This window comes from Elgaria multicarinata, chromosome 18 (genome assembly GCF_023053635.1).
Source record: "Elgaria multicarinata webbii isolate HBS135686 ecotype San Diego chromosome 18, rElgMul1.1.pri, whole genome shotgun sequence".
In the NCBI taxonomy this organism is placed as follows: Eukaryota; Metazoa; Chordata; class Lepidosauria; order Squamata; family Anguidae; genus Elgaria; species Elgaria multicarinata.
In genome coordinates this window covers 3652054-3674872 of record NC_086188.1, presented here as the reverse complement: position 1 = coordinate 3674872, position 22819 = coordinate 3652054, and the positions used below count along the sequence as shown (strand labels likewise).

At 47.4% G+C, this 22819-nt stretch overlaps 1 protein-coding gene across 1 annotated transcript in view; it reads right to left on the bottom strand.

Annotated features, from left to right (window-relative positions):
• The window catches only part of MYO18B (myosin XVIIIB), a 147579-nt gene that overhangs the window by 38423 nt on the left and 86337 nt on the right, over window positions 1–22819 (bottom strand). Inside the window, exons 32-38 of the mRNA XM_063143958.1 lie at window positions 21201–21305; window positions 19028–19183; window positions 4289–4402; window positions 3611–3727; window positions 3188–3271; window positions 2639–2776; window positions 1333–1518 (exon numbers count right to left, since the gene is read on the bottom strand). Of these exons, the coding sequence (XP_063000028.1) occupies window positions 1333–1518; window positions 2639–2776; window positions 3188–3271; window positions 3611–3727; window positions 4289–4402; window positions 19028–19183; window positions 21201–21305 (900 nt within the window). The remainder of the gene's footprint in view (window positions 1–1332; window positions 1519–2638; window positions 2777–3187; window positions 3272–3610; window positions 3728–4288; window positions 4403–19027; window positions 19184–21200; window positions 21306–22819) is intronic.

Genomic DNA, 22819 nt, shown 5'->3' with positions numbered 1-22819 from the left:
GGTGCCCTTAAGGACACTCCAGCCCAACATCCTTCATTTTTAGCTTTCATTTTTTAAAAAAAACATACCAAGTTTCTAGTCCCTTTACTTGTGGAGGTCCAAGGAAAGCATGCGGCAGGGCTTTTATCCAATTGCTCATTAAGAAGCAACAACCTTCAAAAGCCTCTGCATTTACTTTCTTTGCTAATGAGCTAAGGTTCCTTACCCTTTTGGACCCCTGACCATAAACCCTCTCTAACTATGGACCTGCAGGCAGGCGTGCTTGGGGGCTGCCCCAGAGAAATTCTAGAACTCGTTCCACCAGAGACACGCTCAAAATCCAAGCCACAAGATCATTCTGGGGGAGGGGGCATGGATCTCCCAGGTTTATGCTCCCCCACACCACCCACCTCCCAAGGAGAGCAGAACTCTGGGAGCTTTAATTATCTTTATTTACCCAGCCCCCTCCCACATGGTTTTTAGCCACACTCTGCTGAACACCTTCTAGTTTCAGCAGGCCTTTGAACAGTCTTCTTCTATCGAACCCCTATTTTAAAGCCCTGCTTTTCTTGCACAGTTTGCTACTCTGAACTTGGATCAGTTTAAACTGTATTTATACGTGTTTAATCCTGTAAGCCATTCCATGGGCTTTATTTTATCTTTTCGCTTTGAAAGGTGGGGTATAAGCCCCCAAAGCAATGAATAAATTTAGATTTTTAAGTTATTTATTCTGGAAACCATCTTGGAAACCACGACGAGGGGTCATAGATCAATATTTCAAGTAACATTCTCAGCAGCTTCTGTTTTAATGGTATTTTATCTCTCTCTCTCCATGACCTCTGAGTTGTAACGTCAGGAAGTGACCCACTGTAAAAGCAATGTTTAAAAGATCCGTATCAAATTAGACTTTTGCTCTTCCTCATCCCATCTGGCTTGTGTGTCTTCTGGTCAGCATCCCTTTGTGAGCTGCACTTTGCCTGGACTCTTTTTTAGGCCACAAGTCATCAGGTGGCTCAGGACTAGGGTGACCCTATGAAAAGGAGGACCAGGCTCCTGTATCTTTAACAGTCGCATAGAAAAGGGAATTTCAGCAGGTGTCATTTGTATGCATGCAGCACCTGGTGAAATCCCCACTTCATCACACCAGTTAAAGCTGCCCTCTTTTAAATCTGGTCACTCTACTATAGCTCCTGCAGCTTTAACTGTTGTGATGAAGTGGGGATTTCACCAGGTGCTGCATGCATACCAATGACACCTGCTGAAATTCCCTTTTCAATACAACTGTTAAAGATACAGGAGCCCTGTCCTCCTTTCCACAGGGTCGCCCTACTCAGGACGCCCCGTCCCCCTTACCATCTCCATGCGTCTGTGACTTGCTTCCAGTTCCCTCTGCACCAGCTCGCTCATGTCAGCCTTCATCTCCTCCATCCGCATCTGGTAATAGCGGGTGTTTTCCTTCTCCCTCCCCTCGCTTTCTTTCGCCTTCTCCAGCTCCTCCCCCATCTTGATCACGCTGTCCCGAAGGCGGACCACCAGGATCTGTGGACGAGAGACCCGAGGTGCATGACAGCAGCAGCAAGGGTCAGAGGACGGGGTGCCAAACTAAAAATAAAACTCTACACTTCTTATAACAGGGGTGGCCAACGTGCGGCCCGCGAGATATATGATGCGCCCCCTGCGGGATAGCGGCAGTCCCTGCAGCATCAGTGGATTCCTGGTGATTCTGCACAGAAACAGCAGACAGGAAACAAGGTGTGTGGGGAGAATCATACTCTCCCCTAATCATCCAGCAACCTTGCAGTTCCTCTTGAGATGTCCATTTTGGCTCTGTGGGCATAAGATGTCTGCTTCCTCCTCTACAAGGTCTACAGAGGTGTACAAAGTTATGCATGGTATGGAGAATGTGGATAGGGAGACCTTTTTCTCCCTCTCTCAAAATACTAGAACCCGGGGTCATCCCATAAAGCTGATGGGTGGGAGATCCAGGACAAATAAAAGGAAGAACTTCTTCACAAAGCGCATAGTTGAACTATGGAACTCACTACCACAGGATGTAGTGATAGCCACCAATCTGGATGGCTTTAAAAGGGGCTCGGATAAATTCCCGGAGGCAAAGGCTATCAATGGGTACTATTTATGTATTTGTTTATTACATTTTTATACCTCCCAATGGCCAAAGCTCTCTGGGCGGTTCTAGTCCTGATGGTTGTGTGCTATCTCCAGTATCTGAGGCAGTAAGCCTGTGTGCACCAGGTGCTGGGGAACATGGGCGGGAGGGTGCTGTTGCACCATGTCCTGCTTGTTGGTCCCTGCCCGATGGCTGGTTGGCCCCTGTGCGAACAGAGTGCTGGACTAGATGGACCCTTGGTCTGATCCAGCAGGGCTCTTCTGATGTTCTTATGTTCTTACACCACACTGGCAAATGGAACTTGCTTAAGTCTGCAGCAGAGATATACCCAAGGCTCTCTTGTCTATCTGCCTGATTTTTATGGACACGAGCAACTGATTGTCAGGGTACCCCTACTCAGTAGCCTACTGTCCCTGCCAGCCACAGAAGTCATTATGTGCAGACAAAAAGCAAGCATGCTTGATGGCCGGTTACTTTGGGGACGCCGCTCACCCTGTTCTCTGGGCCTCCAAGCACAAGACCACCCCGTACCTCAAAGCGCTTGATCTGAACGCTCTGGAACTCCATCTTGTTCTCCAGGTCGCAAATCAAGGCCTCCTGGCGACTGACGATGGATCGCTCCACCATTGCTTGCTCCAAGTAGACGACCCGGGCCTGAGCAACCTGCAGCTGTTTCAAAATAAGGAGATACTGAACTCAATTCCTGGCATTTTGCTTGACCATCATTTATTTATTTATTTCTAAAACATAAACCGCCCTTTCTCCGCAAGGGAGTCCACGACGGCATGCGCAACGTTAAAAACAAACAAATCTAATATAGAACCCATGCAATCACACATCACATGACAAATCAAACACAACAACTCTTCAGTCTCCTGAGTCCCAGGCCAACACGCTAACCACTACACCACACTACCCCTGGCGGCTAAGGCCAAACAAACCCACTCAAACCCAAAGCAACACGCAGCGGGGAGACATGTTCTTGCCCCCAAGACATTGAATGCCAAAGCCTGGAACGGTTAAGAGCAGCATTCGCACATCTTTTGGAAACGTCTGAGACAAGGAAGGAGGGAGGCTTACTTTCTCTTGCAGGTTCTGCTTCTCTTTCTTCGCCTCCTCCAGCTGGGACTGCAGCTCTCGGATCTGGGCAATGTCCGTGGCAGACTGTCGAAAGACAAATCCTCAGGAAAGTGTTCCAAACAGGCCTGGCAGGGGCTCCTTTGAAGCCCAGGGCATGTCATTCTGGGGAGTGAGTGTGTGTGTGTGTGTTGCTGGGGAACATGGGCGGGAGGGTGCTGTTGCACCATGTCCTGCTTGTTCATCCCTGGCCGACGGCTGGTTGGCCACTGTGAAAACAGACTGCTGGACTGGATGGACCCTCGGTCCGATCCAGCAGGGCTCTTATGGTCTTATGTTCAGGGCCCCTTATCCACCCACCCCAAACAAGGCAAGGCCTGCCATTAGGAGGCTGGGCCTTCCTCGCCATCCTCTTCCCTCCTCCACCTGAGCAATCAGAGCCTTGTGCTTTGCCATCAACTCGTTCAGATCCTCCTGGTCCTCGTCAATGCGCTTGAGGAGATCAGCGTTCTCGTGCTGCAGCTGGTACAACTGTTCGTCAACCTGCAGCAGAAAAGAACACATCAGGCGTCAAAACCCAAGCAGTGCAAGCAAGGTGACTGGCGTTGCAAGCAGCAGCGTGTTTTTTTTTGGGGGGGGGGAGGGCAAGCTAGAGAAGATGGCCATCACCATGGGGTCCTCTCCTGATGAGGCAAGTTGGCCTCTACTGGAGACAGCAAGGCAAGCTCAAAAAGATGTATCTTGCGTCCGATCCAACCAGCCAGTTCTTTCTTATGGACACGAACGCTATACATAATCTACATCTCTGCTGCAAGCTCTTTTGTCCTTCAACAGGAAGCCAGTGGGCCTCCCTGGCTATCCATGGCTACTAGTCCAGATGGCTATGTGCTACTTCCAGTAGCAGAGGCAGTAAGCTTATATACACCAATCGCAGGAGGACCTGGGCAAGAGGGTGCTGTTGCACTCATGTCCTGCTTGTGGGTTCCTGGTCAAGCGCTGGTTGGCCACTGTGTGATCAGAGTGCCGGACTAAATGGACCCTTGCTGTGATCCAGCAGGGCTCTTCCGTCTGGCCATCGCCCCGGCCCCGCGACAGCTCCCGTACCAAGTTCTTGTTCCTGCTGATCGTCTCCAGCTCGGTGTGCAAGTTCTCCAGCTCCAGAGCCAGCAGCTTCTGAGATTTCTGGGCCTCTGAGCATCTGGCTGTGCTCTCTTCCCACTGCAAAAAAAAAAAACCACACACATGAGAGACTAACATTGCATCGCGTTCCCAATGATTGCAGGAGCGGGGAACCATTTAGCCAGCTGAGTTTTCCCCCCTCTGCCCTTAAGCAACATTTATTTGCATGTTGCTCCCAGAGTGTTTCCACCTATTAAAGCACCATCACGACTCTGCCTAGTTATAATTATGTCCCTTTGGAGGCCAGCAAGACCAGGAATTCCCCCCCCCCCTGCCCCATAGGCACACATATTCTGTAAGCTTCCCTTCCAGAAAGGCCAGAAAACAGAGCTTTAGCCAGCCCCACAAGTACAAGGAATTTGGGGGGAGGTGTGGGAGAGCTTGCTTTCATTATCATCCTGTTCCCTTCCCAGAAATGCTTGGAAGAAAAAGAACCTTTCCTTCCATGCAGCATTTGCCAACGGCAGCCTCGTGCCCAACCCAACCCCCCTCCACCGACTTTATTTCTGGCAGTCGTGCGGCAGATCTGAGCTCATTCATTTGCCAAATGACGTGAATCTCGTGTAATTGGGGGAGATGGGAGCGGTGATTCACAAGGCGGAGTTTACAAACGGTCTCCCCTCCCGCGCGACGACGTAAATTGCACTTTGTACATACGCGCAAAAATGGCATTTTGCAAGAGCTCATTTGCTCCTGACGGTTGTAGTTTTCCCCTATCGGAAGCCTCACGCACCACACCCTCAAAGCATTTGGGGACACCCAGTTGTTGTTTTTTCTAGAAGACAACTCGCACCATTGAACCCCAAGAGAGAAAAGGAGAGGGCTAATTCCTTTACCCTGTTTTTTTCCTAGCATGGCTCTCTGTGTATGCTCTAGTGCCCTTTGTTTCTTCCAACAATGATCCACATCTCTCCATGGTGTGTGTTCTTTAAAAACAACTTTTATTTTTATTATTTAACAGTTCATGAGAAAAGCAGCTCCTTGCATGGAGAAGACAACTATGTCCCTTGGCATCCTAGTCTTCCATGGGCAGGGAGCTTTTTATGGTGGCCGCCCAAGGTTCTTTGTGCACCCCGAGTAGAATTCAAACCTTTGCGCAAACGGGAGGGAGCCAGTGTGGTGTAGTGGTTAGAGTGTTGGATTCGGGAGATCTGGGTCTTAGTTCCCCGCTTGGCCATGGAAGTTCATTGGGTGTCTTTGGGCCAGTCCCGGACTCTCAGCCTAATCTACCTCACAGGGTTGTTGGGAGGAGGAGGAGGAGGAGGAGGAGGAGGAGGAGGAGGAGGAGGAAGAGGAGGAGGAGGAGGAGGAGGAGGAGGAAGAGAAGGAGGAGGAGAAGGAGGAGGAAGAGAAAGAGGAGGAGGAGGAAGAGAAGGAGGAGAAGGAGGAGAAGGAGGAGAAGGAAGAGGAGGAGGAGGAGGAGGAAGAGAAGGAGAAGGAGGAGGAAGAGAAGGAGGAGGAAGACAAAGAGGAGGAGGAAGAGAAGGAGGAGGAGGAGGAGGAGGAGAAGGAGGAGGAGGAGGAAGAGAAAGAGGAGGAGGAGGAAGAGAAGGAGGAGGAGGAGGAAGCCAGCTTGGGCTCCTTGCTCGATCAAAAAAAGGCAGGCTATCAATGTAGCAATGAATAAAATAAATAAAACATGCCATTTAAAGCAAAACACCCCAAGAAAAGCTCAATGACAAGGCCCCCGTGGTGCCTTTAACACCTGATGTCAGCAATTTGTTCAGACACCTTGTATCTTTAGGGGCTGTGCAGGCAGGGGAGAATCGCTGCGCGGCCCGTTCTGCCTCGCACTGAAACGTTCCTTCCTAGCCGTCTCCATCTCTCCCCCTTCCCCCTCCATCTCTTCTTGTTTGTTCTTAAGAAAGTAGGTCGTGCAAATGTCTGGTGCGCTTATTTAGTGGGCGTGTTGGTTCTTCCTCAATTACTCAATCCCCCCCCCCCAAAAAAATGGTCTGCAATTCCAAGAAGAGGAAGGTAGGATGCACCAGGAACGCATGATGGGCGAGCACCAAGTCAACATGGGGCAAAATAAGACAAAGCGTCTCGAAGCCAAGAGGGCACAGATCCAGAAATATCCTTATGCTAAAGGAGTCAAGGGAGGTTATATATGACAGGGGTGAGATGTTTTTGGCCCTTCAGATGTTTGGGCCTACAACTCCCATGAGGCCCAGCCAGCACAGCTGATGGAGTAGGTTCATGGGAGTTCTGGACCGAAACACCTGGCTGGCCACAGGTTGCCCACGCCTGATATAAAGCCACAAGAGCCACAGGCATGGATGATATAGCTCTGTCCTTTCCCAACCAGGCACCCCCAGACCTGTTGGACTGCAACTCCCATAATTCCCATCATGGCTAGGGATTATGGGAGTTGCAGTCCAAGACATCTGGAGACTGCCAGGTTTATAAAGGCTACTTTAAGTTGTCCATGTATTTATCGTAGAATCATAAAACTGTGACATTGGAAGAGACCACAAGTATCATCTAGTCTAACCCTCTGCAATGTGCAAGAAAACCAGTTCAACCATCCATGAGAGGTGCTTGTCCAGCCTCCTCTTAAAAACCTCTGGAGATGGAGAACCAGCAACCTCTGTAGATAGCCTGTTCCACTGTTCTACAAATCTTACCATCAGGAAGTTTTTGTCTTATATTTAATCAAAATCAAGGTAGTTGTAACTTATGCCCATTATTTTGGGTCCTAATTTCTGTGACTATGGAAAATAATTCTTGACCTTCTTCCCTGTGGTAACTTCTTCTGCACCTGAACACTGCTAACGTCTCTCCCCCACTCTTCTTTTCTCCAGACTGAACATCTCAAGTTCCTTCAGCCTGTCCTCAGAAAGCCTTTGACTGTTGCTGAGTCAACAGATCCTCTTGACTCAGTCTCAACTAACTTGGAACTGGCAAGGTTATGAAAGACCTTGGCCTAACTTGCTTGGCTATTCAGCATCACAACTGGCCTGGCCTGGCCTGGACCTGCGAAGTCTTTGTGTGCATGTGCCTTGCTGGATTTAGCACCTCTGGGTGCTTTGAACTAAGCCAGACAAGACAGAGACCATAAAGATAGACTGACTGAAAGTCTTGCACTCATGGGTTTCTTCCCTTCCCGGCACCTGCCCGCTCTTGGAATTTTATTTTGTCTGATGTGCGACACGCCACAAATCTCACTCAGAAAACTCGGACTCAGAGATCCGGGATTGGCGCTTTTATGAATAGGGATAAACCAGCCCAGGCCTCTGATCAAATCAGCCTTTGTCAATCAAAGATAATACATCTCTGTTTCCATTGCGAACAGCAGTTGCAGCATCTCCTCTGGGGACCACAAGTCATATTGAAATACAACACAAATATCAACAACCAGGCCATAGAAGCATTGAGCATTTCTGAGAGCGGCGACATCATTACCCCGGCGGTATCACCATCCCTTTGGTAGGCTTATTTTGATAAAACACCTTGTAATTTACCATCAGTTCCCAGGCTAATCTCAAGGGGGGAAGTTGCAGCTGAGGTCGCCTCACAGCAAGCGATAGCAAATCCCTTTCCATGCCAGAGCAGAAAACAGCCTTGGCTTTTTATGCAGAACACTTTGGGAATCATAATTAAGGTTTCTCACCCGGGGGGCTTTAGGCAATATTAAATAACATGGCTGGAAACAGCAGCAGAAGATTCTGCAATGGGAAATGCGGGAGGTTCAGGTGAGGGGGCTAAGTGATTTCCCCCTTGCTAGGATGTGTGTCCGGTCAAAGCATTTTGCAAGATGTTTGATAAGCCACCACTGCCTCATCTTGAGTATTGCATCCACTTCTGGGCTCCACAATTCAAGAAGGACGCAGACAAGCTGGAGTGTGTTCAGGGGAGGGCAACCAGGATGATCAGGGGTCTGGAAACAAAGCCCTATGAGGAGAGACTGAAAGAACTGGGCATGTTTAGCCTGGAGAAGAGAAGATTGAGGAGAGACATGAGAGCACTCTTCAAATACTTAAAAGGTTGTCCCACAGAGGAGGGCCAGGATCTCTTCTCAATCCTCCCAGAGTGCAGGACATGGAATAATGGGCTCAAATTACAGGAAGCCAGATTCTGGCTGGATATCAGGAAAAATTTCCTGACTGTTAGACCAGTATGACAATGGAACCAGTTACCTAGGGAGGTTGTGGGCTCTCCCACACTAGAGGCATTCAAGAGGCAGCTGGACAACCATCTGTCATGGATGCTTTCAGGTGGATTCCTGCATTGAGCAGGGGGTTGGACTCGATGGCCTTACAGGCTCCTTTCAACTCTACTATTCTATGATTTTATGACTCTATGCCTTTCACACTCACAAACCGTTCCCAGCCCTGAAGTGTGTGCTAGAGAAGCTAGAGGCTTGGGTTCATATTCAAACTCCCAAACTCTGACTTTCCAGCTCCCGGCCAAACAAACCAGACAAGGAATTACTCAGTGAAAATGACAGACAGCAGATTCTGCATAGACCAAAGGAAGGATTTTTCCCTTCTCTTATTTAAATAGGTGGGTGAGAATGCTCTGAATGTCAGATCATGGTTCATCCCTTTCACCCCATGGCCTTTTAATTACTTTGTACAAACTTGGCTAATTGGGTCAGGAATAGTCCAGAAGGCTCCTCTTCCTCATCCTTAATTCAGGATATAAACACAGATATTTTAAAGTCTGCATCTGACTATTAATTCTTTTTCTTCTTCTTCCTTTCCTGCAAGGTTGTTCCCAATCACAAACACACACACACAATTACATCTCCCTTGGTTTTCATCTTTCTTTCTTTCTTTCTTTCTTTCTTTCTTTCTTTCTTTCTCTCTTTCTCTCTTTCCTCCTTCCTTTCATTTTTTTAAAAATCTGCATAATGGAATTGTCCCAGTTGGGAACAAATAAATTGAAATTCCCATCAAAAAAAAGATGCATAATGTATGAGCGGATCAACAGCATTAAGTTGGGGATGTTTTGCCATCTGTTAGATACCTGCACAAAATGGATACTTACCAAACCTCCACTCTGAAAAGATTTGGATTCTGATGAACATACATTATGTCATATATATATATATATATATATATATATATATATATATATCAAAGTTGGAGGATTTCCCTTCTCCCCACCCCCCTCCACATCTAAAAGCCTTCTCTTCCCCCCCCCCCATACATCTTCTCTTCCCCAGTTAAATTATCTGGCGAATCACAATTTGTAGAGCTGATTGCAGAACTGGGGGGGGGGGCGGAAATTCACCAGGGACACCATTGAAAAGAAAATCATTCCCATTTCAGACTAGAGAAAAGGACAAGGCAAATTAAAGTGATATTCTACCCTTTGCATGCCAGTTTACAGAGTGGAAAGCTGAAGAGCATTGGCTTTCTTGCAGCCGCGTAGTGTAGGCTAAATCTCACCCATCGGTTTTTACTTCTGCAAGGTACAATGTCAGCACGAAGCAAGGTTCTTTGGGGACTGCGGCCCATAAGCACATGTAATAATAAATAATAATAATATATTTGTTACCTGCCTCTCCCTTTTAGGCATATTGCCAGCCTGCGACCCCCCAAGCTTCTCTCAAATGGCAGGTTCATACAGGGAGAAGCCATCCTTGAAGTGCTGGAGATATTTCTCCTCCTGGCTTCTCACCTGCATCGCCACCTGTCTCTCCAGGACTGATGCTTTCTCACTAGCCAACTTTGGCCTACCTTTAAGATTCCGGCTTGAACTTCTCCTGGTTCAAAACAAAGCAGGGCACTCCTGAACAGCCATCTCTATCTTCACCCCCAACTCTCCAGCCACCGGGCTCCTCCCAGGGACCTTCTTTCTCTTCTCTAAGTGCCCCACCAGTAAATTCCACTGAGCCGGAAGGCCTTCCAGAGTTCATCGCTCCACTTCGGCCCTGGGCAGGGCCGTTCCAGTTCCTCTCCCACAAAGTTTAAGAGAAACTTCCTCTGGTGGAGAGTTTGGCTTTGGAATGCAATCCAATCCACACACGGATTTGGCAAAGGGCTTACTCACATACAAGACGCGGCTTCAAAAGCTTCAAAAGCTTCTTAATAAATAAATCCCAGCCACTAGCTATTGTGATGCTGGGCGTGGGCCTGTGAACCGCAGGAGCATTGGAGCGCTAAAAATCGTGTTATCCACAAAACTCCGTATTTAATGTAGCTGCAGCTTCTTGGGGTTTGAGATGCTATTATTGGCATTAGAAGATTTAGCAGGGAAAACCAAAGTTTAAACCGCTCTCATTTACGCTAAACTCCACCATCGGGAACTCGCCCTCTCACGTCTTTATGAGCAAAACAGGTAAACAGTAAACGCTTTATCTATATATGATGTATATACATGCCAGGTCCTAATCCCCTCCTCTAGAAGCCCTAAATTTATTGTGACCCTATGGTAAGGAGGACAGGGCTCCTGTATCTTTAACAGCTGTATAGAAAAGGGAATTTCAACAGGTGTCATTTGACTGCATGCAGCACCTGGTGAAATTCCCTCTTCGTCACAACAGTTCAAGCTGCAGGAGCCCTGCCCTCTTTTGCATCTGGTCACTCTAGCTATACTCCTGCAGCTTTAAGTGTGGTGATGAAGAGGGGATTTCTGTGAGCCCACAACACTGCTAGCCTCAGGCCTTGCCGAATGATAGGGCTCCAGTCCCACGGACACAGTGAACGGCCTTCAATCTGGGATGCAGATGAGAAGGCAGTAAAGCCTGCCCCTAGCCCCTTCTCACCAAGGGAGTGGGAAGTCCTTGTTCAAAGGGTTTCATAGAATCATAGAGTTAAAGGGGTCTATAAGCCATCAAGCCAACCCCCTGCTCCATGCAGGAATCCACCTTAAAGCATCCCTGACAGATGGTTGTCCAGCTGCCTCCTGAAGGCCTCTAGTGTGGGAGAGCCCACAACCTCCCTAGGTCACTGGTTCCATTGTCATACTGCTCTAACAGTCAGGAAGTTTTTCCTGATGTCCAGCCGGAACCTGGCTTCCTGTAACTTGAGCCCATGATTCTGTGTCCTGCACTCTGGGATGATCGAGAAGCGATCCTGGCCCTCCTCTGTGGGACAACCTTTCAAGCCCTTGAAGAGTGCTATCATGTCTCCCCTCCGTCTTGAATACACACCTTTAAATGGCTGCCCTCATTCCTTGAGGAACAAAGAGCTGCAGTTATTTTCAGACCCTCTTTCCACAAATATATCTGTAATATGCAAACCCTAACCCTCTCCACCCCGTCACAACATTTTCTCTAGCAAGCCACATCCTCACGCCGCTGTCTCTTCCTATGCCATTTCAATTCTCCTTGAATCAACAGGTTTTCACAGACGTTGCCACAAGGGTCACGTTTACTGCAAATTCTTTCCCCCTCTTCCGCTGCTGCCCCCCACCTTTTTTTCCTTTTTTAAGGAAAGCAACTGGTCCCTGCTAAAGGCCTTTGTCAAAATCATAACAAATTGCCCAATTAAGGCCAACTGAGATGAAGGGAAAATGCAAGTCAATGAACATCATCTGTCTTCGGTGCCAAAGCAGGACCCAGCAGACCAGCCAGAATTAATTTTTAAATGTGGCGTTAACACCCGGAAAGATGTAGAGGAGAATTCTCTCTGGGACAGCTTAAAAATGGAACCCGTCACTTAAAAGGGACTGGGGGCTTCCTGAATATCAGCAAAGTGAGCTCTTAAGAGTGATGGCGTCCCTCCTGGGCGTTTGCGGCACACCATCACCTTCCCTTTACCTGCCCAGGTGAGCAATCCATTTACTATGCCCTCGCAAAGAGGCGGGTACATCACCTAGGTGGGCCAACAGCGGGGAGCGGATGGCGAAGCAGCGAGCGGTAGACCCATTTGTGCTCACAGCTAATTGAATGTCAGGATACCTCCAACTACTATTTTTTTTAAAAAAAAAAAATTATTACATTTGTGCCCTGCTTTTTTTTTTTTCTCTTGGAAGGAACCCAAGTTGGTTTAGATAGTCTTCCTCCTGTCTATATTATCCTGACAACAGCCCTGTGAGGTGGGTTAGGCTAAAAGTCAGTGGTTGGCCTAAAGTCACCCAGCGAGCATCATGACCGAGTGGGATTAGAACCCAGATCTCCTGAGTCCCAGTCCAACATTCTGTCCACTGCACCACAGTGGCCTTGGGGACATATGACACAAGAACTGAACATCCTTCTAATTCCCTGCTGACAAACGTCCAGAGAAGCACATGCCCAGTTTCTATTAGAAAATGAATTCTAGATGCTGTGCAATCTAGCAAAGGCATTTATGTGTTTTCAAGGAATTCAGCAGCTTAGGATTCACTAACTATGATAGCTTTTTAAAGGGTTAGAGCAGAAGTCCCCAACCTTTGGGGGGGGGACGCTGTGGCTGCATGGTCTTGCGTCAAGCAGGGGGTTGAACTAGAAGTTCCCCAAGACCCCTTTCAACGCCAGAGTGCCTGGACAGCTATTAGCTACGCTAGCCGAATCCATCTTTCATATTGAGATGCGGTGCGTCTCAGAGTAACAGGCAGGGCTGGTGCTACCACAGAGGCCACTCAGGCGGCCGCCTAGAGCACCAAGCTAAGAGGGGCGCCGCGCAGCACAGCACTCACATGCATTGTTGGCTGTGAGCTGACCCGGGCCAGCCCGAGGATTCAGCTGGGCCTGGGCGGGTGAGATGGCGCGCCCAGCCGAAGCAAAGCCAGGGACGCTGGGGGGGGGGGCTCCACGTTCAGACTTCCGCCCAGAAGCCGCCCTCCCAGAGTCGCTCTAGCCACTCAGAAGCTGCCCTCCCAGAGCCAGGAGGCCGCCCCCACCAGAAGAAAAAGCACGTAGCAAGCTCGATCCTGGCCCAAGCCAGCCTCTGCCTTACTCCCGAGGAAAGGGCACTGGGTCGCCTCGCCTCTCTCCTCAAACAGGCCGCAATGTCCAGGCAGGCGGGCAAGCGGGACTCCCTCTCCCTTCCCCCAGGAAAGCCAGGGACTTGTGGACTCCTCGCAAGGCAATCTCTCCTGCTTCCCACTCCTGCGCACGTGGATCAACGGGACTTGCATCCACGAAAGCATTGCACCGGGGAGGCACCAGTGCAGCCTGATCCACCTATGCCTCCTTACTCTGAAGCCTTATTCCCCTGAGTAAACGTGTGGAGGGGATTGGGACGCCAGGATACATAGCGGGTTGCGTTCGCACGGAAGTAAGTCCCGGTGAATTCCAGACGGCTCGGTCCCAAATCAAAGTGAGCCAGTCCCAGCTCTCCACTCGGCGCACACGTTCGGACTTCTGTGCAATTTGGGGGTGGTGCAAGTAGCTCGCCTTGCCTAGGGCACAAAATAGTCTGGTAACAGGTGTCGGGGGACATTAGTATATTAGATGATCCTTGGCCTGATTGAGTAAAGCATTTTTTAGAGAATCTGTCATTACGTTGACAGTCAAGCCCCAGCAAATACAGCTGAAGAAAAACAGAATGGAACGAGATATGCAGCTGTAGTCAAATCGATCCCTTGCAAAAACCAAAACCCCGCCACTCTTTCATTCCTGAAGGACAACCGGGTGAACAGCCCAGGAGAGGTCTGGCCTCGCCTTCTAACTCACACACCCCTCCCTTCATGCCAGGTAGAAACAGCTGCAGCTCACAGATGCTATTTACCCAGAATTATTATCCCAATTATAGATGTGTGCTAGCTGTAATTGCTTACGTCTCCAGAATGGCGTGTTTTCAATGGAAGTACGCAAGGCAGATTATTTATTTAATGGCTCTGGAAGGCTGGTGTCACTAAATTGGCCTTCCATGCAAGATTTCTTTCAGGCGGAGAGATGTGTGTTTCCAGGATTGATTGGGGGGGGGGCTGTGAGCAATCCTCATGCCCTGCCCACCCACCCACTCCTGTTCTCACCCAGATCTGTTGCACACGGATCACAGGTTGACGTTCATTTCCATTTAAAAAAAAAAACACAACGCTTTCTTTGACAATTCCAAAGCTCCTCATGTTTCTCCCAGTATACCCTGAATAAAGTCAGCGTGTCCTTATCACCGGCCCTTACTTTCACAATTGCAGATAATTTCAATATAATCCTCCCAAGCCAAATTTTCTACACCAATTGTCAATTGATAGTGGCTTTGGATTTTTCCATTGAGGAGTGAATCAACACCCTTAAAAGGTCAAAAAAAATGCTTATCCACATCTTCTTATCCTTCCTCGTAGTTCTCCCAAAGGCATTCAATAATAATGTTCTGGGAGTCTGATCCTTAAGTTTTATCAGGAGGTGGAAAAAGTACAGAAAAGGGCAAGTGAACTGATCAAGGGACTGGACTATCTCCCCTGTGATGGAAGGTTATAACAGCTTGGAAAAAAGGAAGTTCAAGGGAGACATGATAGAGGTGTACATCATTATGTGTCGTGTGGATAAAGTGGAGAGGGAGACATTTTTCTTCCTCCCTCATAATACTAGAACCCAAGGGATCATCCCATGAAGCTGATGGGTGGCAGATTCAGGACAGGTAAAAGGAAGGGCTTCTTTTTTTATCTGGTTGAGCCCCTATGTTGTATTTTATATTATGTATTTTATACTGTTGTTTTATACTTTGAATGTTTTTAATTCTTGTGAACCGCCCAGAGAGCTCCGGCTATTGGGTGGTATAGAAATGTAATAAATAAATAAATAAATTCACACAGTGCATAGTTAAACTATGGAATTCGCTACCCCAAGATGAAATGATGGCTGCCATTTTGGAGGGCTTTAAAAGGGGGTTGGATAAATTCGTGGGGGAGAAGGCTATCCCTGGCTACTAGCCCTGATGGCTACGTACTACCTCCAGTAGCAGGGGCAGTAAGCCTTTGTACACCAGTTACTGGGGAACATGGGTGGGAGGGTGTCCTGCTTGTGAGTTTCTGGTCAACAACACGTTGGCCATCGTGTGAACTAATGCTTGACTAAATGGACATTGGTCTGGTCCAGCAGTGCTCTTCTTAGGTTCTATGGTCTTATTTCTACCATTTTTAATAACCACAAAAAAACCCCACAACTCTTCCTCTTCTGCCAAGAACAAACAGGGCTTAAAACCCAAGCAAAGCAACCACAGGTTTGCGGCTCAAAACTGGACACCTTTAGAAACCCCCTATTCATGACAACAGATGCTGAAAGCAACATTTAGTAATTACAACTGGGTAGAAAGGCAGAAGCAAGGAGGGATTAATTAGCACGGGCCATGGAAATAAAGACAGAAAACAATCTATTTAACTAATTGCCTTAATTAAAACCTAAACACTTCCTGGGAAAGAATCCCGTCTACACCAAAGGCACTTTTAAAAAGAGAGAGAGAGAGAGAGAGAGAGAGAGAGAGAGAGAGAACAGGTTGATGGGTTTGGATCTAAACTCTTAGCCAAGAGCTTTACACCACTTGGCACCTACATTATATGCTCTTAGACGCCAGGTGAAGACCTTTTTATTCTCCCAGCATTTTAACAGTCTATAAATAAAATTTAACTTGGTGTTTTACATTTGTAATTTTGCATTGCTGCTGTTTTTATCTGGTTGAGCTTTTATATTGTATTTTATATTATGGGTTTTATACTGTTGTTTTATACTTTGAATGTTTTTAATTTTTGTGAATCGCCCAGAGAGCTCCGGCTATTGGGGGGTATAGAAATGTAATAAATAAATAAATAAATAAATACACACACACACACACACACACACACACACACACACACACGCACACACTGCAAAGCTGTAGGGTGCAGAGCTAAGGAGAAGAAGTTGGGAAACACACAGCTTTGCTTCACGTCAATCTGCCATTTCACCCACCTCGATGGGAGAACAGGTAGCAAATAGCATTTCTCTGTCAAAGGAATGCTTATTTGCTAGTTGCTGCCAATGCAGCAAGGGCACCTGCCTCTTCCATCACAAACAAAGGGCGAAGGATGGCAAGAGAACTCAGAGCTCTGTCATTTAGAGAAAAAAGGATAAGGCAGGGGAGTGGTGATAAAGGTTTGTGAAATTATGGTGTGAAAAGCTAAGTCTCTCTCTCTCTCTCTCTCTCTCTCTCTTTCTCTCTCTCTAATATAAGAGAGCAGTGGGTTTTTTTCGACTGGAGAAAGGGACTCTCAACCTGTTCTGGATGGAGTTGCTCCCTCCCCCCCCCCAAAGAATAGGGTCTGGGGATGCTCCTGGAGTCATCATCGATGCTTCCACCAGCTTTCAGTTGATGGCCTAGCGATGCCCAGGATAACTTGGTTTCAGTGGTCTATGCTCTGGTAACCTCCGCATTACATTGCTGTAATAAACTCTCTGTGAGACAGCCTTTGAAAAGAGTTCAGGATCCACCACTTGTGTAAAATGTGGCCATCAGATTGAGAGCAGGGACCAGAAGGTCTGGACATATAACACTGGTTCTGGCCCGCTTGCAATGGCTGCCTGTATGTTTCCAAGCCCAATTCAAGGTGCTCATTTTGACCGAATGAACCTGATAGGCAGCCGATTCAGGGCACTCGGCTGTGAGCCACGAGGGCCTAACGAAACGTCTGTGTTCCGAGGCAGGCGCGAAGGAGGCAAAGGCAGGGTCAGGAAACGTGGGACGTGGAAAGAGCCACGGGCGATCGGGATTAATAGGTTCATTAGGCAGCCTCTCGACAGGAGCAAAGGGCAGAGCTACGAGTTCATTCACGGGTCTGCGAAAGGAGAGGGAGGCCATTCCTGGCTGGAGCTGGGAACAGGCCTGGGCCGACCTTGACAAATGCCAATTACGGAGACGGTGCTGCGGGATTGCCGTGTTGGTCTGACGTTTCTGAGCACTGGCTGCAGAAGCAAGGGGACAGGGTGCAAGAGCTTCGCCTCCATTAGGAAGGTGCGGTGGGGTCCATCAGCCAGGCAGCCCCCAATTCAAATCAACCACAAACTCCCTGGGCATGAGAGCGGTGTGCATCTGAATCACAGCCCCTAGCAGTCCAGCCCCAGACACCTGCTTCCACTGCAAGTTTGGCAAACCGAGCTCGGTGCTTCAAGGCTGCCGTGCCAGCCTGCCTGAGCATCCTGTCAGCTGACCCCCCAAGACCCAATCCCACGTGCGCCACTCCCTCCAAATCCCCAGCCTCAGATCTGGCTCCTCGGTGCCAGCCATTTGTCCCTGGCTTGAGGACACCGCCGAAGGCCCTGATCTTTTCCCCTGAAAGGGTCGGGGGCCTGGTTTGGATCCTGCATTTGCCTTTCCCCTGCTCCATCCTGGATTCCTTCCTCTGCTTCAGGTCCTCTGCTTGCACGATGCAAGACAGGGGATCAAGTCAGAAGCGAGTTCAGCACCACGGCCAGCACCTGGGACTGACAGTGGATTTCAGCACCATGGAGAGAGCCCCTGCGGCCAGAGTAACTTGCAAGCTGCCCCAAGCAGCCCCAACTGAGTTGCCAGAAACTCTGTACTTGCTGTATCTGGGCCAGCAGCTTGGGGAAGGCTACCTTAGGCCCTTTCTACACCAGTACCAGGAGTGAGCAGGGAGGATCACGCGATATCCTGCTCGTGAGATCCTCACCTTTGTCCACACACATGTGCAACATCCCGGGAGGAAGGAGGGATGCCGCACCCGCCATTTTCGTTGATGTTGTTGTTTTTAAATGGAGATGAGCGCACCTGTGCGCCAACTAAAAGTAAGTTTTAAAAACAAACAACCTAACCCTGCTGTCCCGCCACCCTCGATGGACACAGAGCGCCTGAAGAGCTCCGTACCCTGTGCCTGTTTCTCACCTCCTTGCATTTACTCACGAGGAGGCAAGATGAAGCCAGGATGGGCGCTCACACACCTCCAGCAGTCTCGGGATGATCCCAAGATCGTGGGAAGAATCAGGTTTATCCAGGGATTATTTATCCCTGGGGAAACCCGTGCTTGTCCCCGCCCGCCCCTGGCCCAGGGAGTCCCTGTGCGTAATTTACACAGGGAATCATAGAATCATAGAAAAGCAGAGTTGGAAGGGGCCTACAAGGCCATCGAGTCCAACCCCCTGTTCAATGCAGGAATCTACCCTAAAGCATCCCTGACAGATGGTTGTCCAGCTGCCTCTTGAAGGCCTCTACTGTGGGAGAGCCCACAACCTCCCTAGGTAACAGGTTCCATTGTTGTACTGCTGTAACAGTCAGGAAGTTTTTCCTGATGTCCAGCTGGAATCCGGAATCCTTTAACTTGAGTCCCTTATTCCGTGTCCTGCAATCTGGGAGGATCGAGAAGACATCCTGGCCCTCCTCTGTGTGACAACCTTTTAAGTATTTGAAGAGTGCTATCATGTCTCCCCTCAATCTTCTCTTCTCCAGGCTAAACGTGCCCGGTCCTTTCAGTCTGTCTTCAAAGGGCTTTGTTTCCAGACCCCTGATCATCCTGGTTGCCCTCCTCTGAACACGCTCTGAACAGGGACACAGCCGTGACTAGCCCGGATTTTTGGGCTGGTGTAGAAATGACCTTAGAGAATTTAGTGTGAGAAGAGAGACTATCTCTGGTGCTGTGAAGGATGATGAGTCTTTAATGGTATTTATCGATCCTGGAATCCGAAACATTGAGCTTTTTGAGGGTTTTAAAATAAAAGTCTTATTTTTCTATAAATACCATTAAAGACTCATCATCCTTCACAGCACCAGAGCCGGTCTCTCTTCTCATACCACTTAGTGGTGCTTTTTCTCCTTTTTTCTCATCTTAAGATAATTTGGGGCAGAAAGCCTTGCTGCTCACCTGGCCACGCAGCTTCTCCATCTCCTCCTTGCACCCCGTGGGACCCGGATCTGCCCCTGAGGTTTCCAGCAGAAGCTGTACATCAGCCAGGAGAGCGTGCGTCCTCTTCAAGTCGCGCCGGAGTCGTTTCTCCACATCAAAATCTCGGTGGCCAATCTGGAGTGGGACGGCAGGGTCCGTGAGGGGTGTGCTCTCTCCTGCATTTGGCTTATTTAATATATTTAAAACCCAATTGTATCCCACAAGATTTCAGCAAAGTTGGTAGTATATTGGAAAACAATTGAAATAAGCGAAGGTACCATATTTAAACAAAAGAAAAGCAGCAATTATCGCAGCATTAAAACACGGTGCACTCCAAGTATTTTGAACTTCAACTCCCATCAGCCTCAGCTAACATGGGAATTGTAGTCCAAAACATCCGGAGGGTACCAGGTTGTTGAAGACTGGGCTAAAAGAAGAGAAAAAAACTCTTATTTTTTCAGCTTTTCAATCTCTGTTTACTCTCGGGTGGGTAGTTTCTTAATACTGCCTTCAATTGCTGTTTTTAAACAAATTTATTTATTTATGTATTTATTTATTTATTTATTTATTTAAAACATTTATATCCCACCCTATATCATTAAGATCTCAGAGCAGCGTACAGATGAAGTTATTCTATTTATTTTATTCTGTTCTTGTTCCCTGAAAAAATCTTTTACATTGAGGAATGGAGTGGAAATAGTTGAAACAAAGAAATAAATGCAGAGATGACAATCCACAAAAGAGGTTCTGCACCTAGTCTGAATTAATATGTATTTATCAATATCAATTTTTTTTTACTGAATTGCACTTGTCAATATTTATCAAAAAAATATGTTCTGTTGTGACTTTTTATTAGCTGCTTTGAATGCTTTTGTAGAGAAGCAGGATAAAATTAATAAATTCAGCTAGACCAGGTGGGCGGGGAAATCTCAGGTCCCGCCCCCACATCTAAAATTAGGAGGAGGGCCTTCTCCGCTGTGGCACCCCGGTTGTGGAACAAGCTCCCCAGAGAGGTCCGCCTGGCGCCTACACTGTACTCCTTTCATCACCAGCTGAAGACCTTTTTATCCTCTCAGTATTTTAACACTTAATTTTAACTTAAATTTAAATTTTACTGTTCTAACTCTGTATTTTAATCTTATATCAATTTTGCTGCGTGGTTTTTATCCTGGCTGTGCTTTTTATACTGTATTTTTTTGTATTTGTGCTTTTAACCTGTTGGTTGTTTTATGATGGTTTTCATTGTTGTGAACCGCCCAGAGAGCTTCGGCTATTGGGCGGTATAAAAATGTAATAAATAAATAAATAAATAAATAAATAAATAAATTAGCACTGCCAAAAAGAGGACGAAAGCGAATGGATTTGCTTACAATTTACATGTGCTAATTTAGAAGCACTTTTCAAAATAATTCCTCATCATTTAAACAGGACGCAATACCGCCTTCTGAATAGAGGACAAATTGACTTTACAGTGTCAAACCTTATTATTATTATTATTATTATTATTATTATTTATTTATATAGCACCATCAATGTACATGGTGCTGTACAGAGTAAAACAGTAAATAGCAAGACCCTGCCGCATAGGCTTACAATCTAATAAAATCATAGTAAAACAATAAGGAGGGGAAGAGAATGCAAACAGGTACAGGGTAGGGTAAGCAGGCACAGGGTAGGGAAAAACTAACAGTAGAAAGTAACAGTAGAAGTCTGCACAACATCAAGTTTTAAAAGCTTTAGGAAAAAGAAAAGTTTTTAGCTGAGCTTTAAAAGCTGCAGTTGAACTTGTAGTTCTCAAATGTTCTGGAAGAGCGTTCCAGGCGTAAGGGGCAGCAGACGAAAATGGACGAAGCCGAGCAAGGGAAGTAGAGGCCCTTGGGCAGGCGAGAACCATGGCATCAGAGGAGCGGAGAGCACGAGCGGGGCAATAGTGTGAGATGAGAGAGGAGAGATAGGAAGGAGATAGGATCATCACCACAAACCTTGTGGTGATGATCACTGGTGTGTTACTGCCTTCGCTGACGCGTTTATTTTATTCTGAGGAGGAAACGGAAGATGCTACACCTGTTCAGCTGTAGCAAAATGCTGCCCCGTTTGCCCTCTTGGGGCCTGACACCTTTCCGAGCAACTGATGGATGGCTCTTTCCCTCACCTGCTCACAGAGCGTTGCGATAAGGCCTTCCAGGTCCCGCTTCTCCCGGAGGATCGTCTGTTTCTCGTCACACTCCTGTTCACACTGCATCTCCAGCTGACGGAGCTACGGGCACAGGACAAGCATAGAGGGACATTTGTGAGGAGGCCGGCCGGCTTAGAGGAGAGCCAGGGAGCACCACGCTACAGCAGACACCCCCAACACCATCGCTGCTTCAAAATCACTTCTTTTCCTTGCACTCAAGACATCTAAAAAATCCCACTGGTGGGTTTTGTCTTGTTTTTATAGATTTTTCTCGACGTTCTATGCTTCAACAGCATCGTTGTGAACCAGGAGAAAAACAGAACGAATCAGTAAAGTGAAATACAGTATTTGGGACTTCTGTATTTATAGCAAGATGCAGGTAACAGTGTTAATCAGTTAAAAGTCTATAAGTATATTAGTCTGTTGCTATATCTTATTGCCAAGGTTTTACCAGAAGCAATTATTGTTTTATCTTGCCTTGTTTTGCCTTGTGTTGACATCTTTATAATTTTGTATACTTGAATTGTTCTATTTGAAAGCACTATGTAAAATAGAAGTCATTATTTTGACTCTGTATATCATCACTGTTTGATTATATTGTTAAAATTGTATGCAGTTGTGTGCCTGTTGGCATTCCTGATATTTGATTATTATCAACTGCAGCCCTCGTGTGTTTTGGTAACTGTGTTAACATACCCCAACAAGGCCTCAAAGGATCAGGAAAATAATCCCATAGCCATCATTCTGTGTGCACCCCAAATCCTTGCCACATAGAATTATAGAATAGCAGAGTTGGAAGGGGCCTACAAGGCCATCAAGTCCTACCTCCTGCTCAATGCAGGAATCCACCCTAAAGCATCCCTGACAGATGGTTGTCCAGCTGCCTCTTGAAGGCCTTGAGTGTGGGAGAGCCCACAACCTCCCTAGGTCATGGGTTCCATTGTCGTACTGCTCTAACAGTCAGGAAGTTTTTCCTGATGTCCAGACGGAATCTGGCTTCCTTTAACTTGAGCCCATTATTCCGTGTCCTGCACTCTGGGAGGATGGAGAAGAGATCCTGGCCGTCCTCTGTGTACAACCTTTTAAGTATTTGAAGAGTGCTATCATGTCTCCCCTCAATCTTCTCTTCTCCAGGCTAAACATGCCCAGTACTTTCAGTCTCTCTTCCTAGAGCTTTGTTTCCAGACCCCTGATCATCTTGGTTGCCCTCCTCTGAACATGATCCAGCTTGTCTGCGCCCTTCTTGAATTGTGGAGCCCAGAACTAGACACAATACTCTAGATGAGGCCTAACCAGGGCCGAATAGAGAGGAACCAGTACCTCACACAATTTGGAAGCTATACTTCTATTAATGCAGCCCAAACTAGCATTTGCCTTTCTTGCAGCCATATCGCACTGTTGGCTCATATTCAGCTTGCGATCTACAACAATTCCAAGATCCTTCTCGTTTGTAGTATTGCTGAGCCAAGTATCCCCCATCTTGCAACTGGGCCTTTGGTTTCTGTTTCCTAAATGTAGAACTTGGCATTTATCCCTATTAAATTTCATTCTGTTGTTTTCAGCCCAGCACTCCAGCCTATCAAGATCACTTTGAA